This window comes from Corvus brachyrhynchos, unplaced genomic scaffold (assembly GCF_000691975.1).
Source record: "Corvus brachyrhynchos isolate BGI_N302 unplaced genomic scaffold, ASM69197v1 scaffold1106, whole genome shotgun sequence".
NCBI lineage: Eukaryota > Metazoa > Chordata > Aves > Passeriformes > Corvidae > Corvus > Corvus brachyrhynchos.
The window spans coordinates 15335-17254 of record NW_008238449.1 but is presented as its reverse complement, the minus strand read 5'-3'; the positions used below and the strand labels follow the sequence as shown (position 1 = coordinate 17254).

General features: G+C 57.8%; 1 protein-coding gene across 1 annotated transcript in view; it reads left to right on the top strand.

Moving 5' to 3' along the window:
* The window catches only part of EIF3G (eukaryotic translation initiation factor 3 subunit G), a gene marked incomplete at its 5' end in the record, with an annotated part of 24102 nt that extends 22804 nt beyond the window's left edge, over positions 1 to 1298 (top strand). Inside the window, 3 exon segments of the mRNA XM_017736886.1 lie at positions 1 to 121; positions 214 to 320; positions 1194 to 1298. The exon segment at positions 1 to 121 is cut by the window's left edge and continues 6 nt beyond it. Of these exon segments, the coding sequence (XP_017592375.1) occupies positions 1 to 121; positions 214 to 320; positions 1194 to 1209 (244 nt within the window).
* Between the last annotated feature and the right edge of the window lie 622 nt (positions 1299 to 1920).

Here is a 1920-nt window from a genome sequence, read left to right as displayed (position 1 = left end):
CATCCGCGTCACCAACCTGTCTGAGGACACGCGCGAGACCGACCTGCAGGAGCTCTTCCGGCCCTTCGGCTCCATCTCCCGCATTTACTTGGCCAAGGACAAGACCACCGGCCAGTCCAAGGTGCCTTTGGCGACCTCGGCGGTGCCGCTGGCCCTCCTTTTTTCCCGTTTCCCGGCTTTTTATCCCCGTTTTGTTCCCTCCCCTCCCCTCAGGGTTTCGCCTTCATCAGCTTCCACCGGCGCGAGGATGCGGCCAGGGCCATCGCGGGAGTGTCCGGCTTTGGCTACGACCACCTCATCCTCAACGTGGAGTGGGCCAAGTACGGGCCACTGGCCTTGGCTGGGGGGCCACTGGCCTTGTTTGGGGGGCCACTGGCACCTTGGGGGGGTCATTGGGGGTCACTGGCACCTCTGGGGCCATCGCGGGAGTGTCCGGCTTCAGCTACGACCACCTCATCCTCAACGTGGAGTGGGCCAAGTACGGGCCACTGGCACATCTGGGAGGCCACTGGCACCTCTGGGGGGCCACTGGCCTTGTTTGGGGGGCTACTGGCACCTTAGGGGGGTCATTGTCACCTCTGGGGGGCCACTGGCCTTGTTTGGGGGGCTACTGGCACCTTGGGGGGGTCATGGTCACCTCTGGGGTGTCACTGTCACCTTTTGGGGTGGACCCAGGGGGTCCCTGATCCTGTTTTGGGAGGCCACTGTCACTTCTGGGGGGGTCATCGTCACCTCTGAGGGGCCACTGGCACCTTGGGGGGGGCCACTGTCCCTGTTTCGGGGTCCCTGGCACCTTTTGGGGTGTCCTTGTCACCTCTGGGGTGTCCCTGGCCCTGTTTGGGGGTGTCCTTGTCACCTTTTGGGGTGCCACTGTCACCTCTGCGGTGGACCCTGGGGGTCCCTGGCCCTGTTTGGGGTGTCCCTGTCACCTTTGGGGTGTCCCTGGCCCTCTTTTGGGGTGACTTTGTCACCTTTTGGGGTGTCCCTGACCCTGTTTGGGGGTGTCCTTGTCACCTTTTGGGGTGCCACTGTCACCTCTGGGGTGACTTTGTCACCTTAGGGGGGTCCCTGACCCTGTTTGGGGGTGGCTTTGTCACCTTTTGGGGTGTCCCTGACCCTGTTTGGGGGTGGCTTTGTCACCTTTTGGGGTGTCCTTGTCACCTTTCCTGACGCCCTTCTCCTTTCCCCCACAGACCCTCCACCAACTGAGCCGCTCCCAGTTTGCTCCAGCTGGATCCCAGTGGATCCCAGTTTGTTCCAGTTGGCTCCCAGTTCAATAAAGCCCCAGGTTCTGGTCACCGCCCCCCCCCGTCCCTGTCCCGGCTTTTGGGCTCATCCTGAAGTTTCCAGCTGGGAAAAAACCGGGAATTCTGGTGGAAAAGGGGAAATTCCTGGTCAAAAAAAAAAAAAAAAAGGGGATTTTGGGGGCTGGAAAAACGGGAATTTCTGCTGAGAAAAAACTGGGATTTGTAGTTGGAAACTGGGAAATTCCTGGTAAGGAAAAAAAGGTGATTTGGGGTAGAAAAAGTGGGATTTCTGTTGGAAGAATGGGAATTTTGGTGGAAAAAAGGGAAATTTCTGGCAAAAAAAAAGGGGGGGCGGGAGGGAGAATTTCTTTTGGGAAATGGCAGAAAATGCGGATTTTTGGTGGGGAAAAGGGGATTTGGGGCGAGAAAAGAGGGGTTTGGGGTAAAGAAATGAGATTTTTCTCTGGAAAAAGGAGATTTTGTGTAGGAAAGAAAGGATTTAGGGTGGGAAAAGCGGGATTTCTGCAGGAAAAAGGAGGTTTGGGGAGAAAAAGAGGGATTTTGGGGTGGGGAAAGAGGGGTTTTTCCTGGAAAAAGGAACCACACGAGGCCCTGGGGGTGGAGCCGCCTTTAATCCGATCTTCCCGGGTGGGGGAGGGGCGGCAAGTCCCGG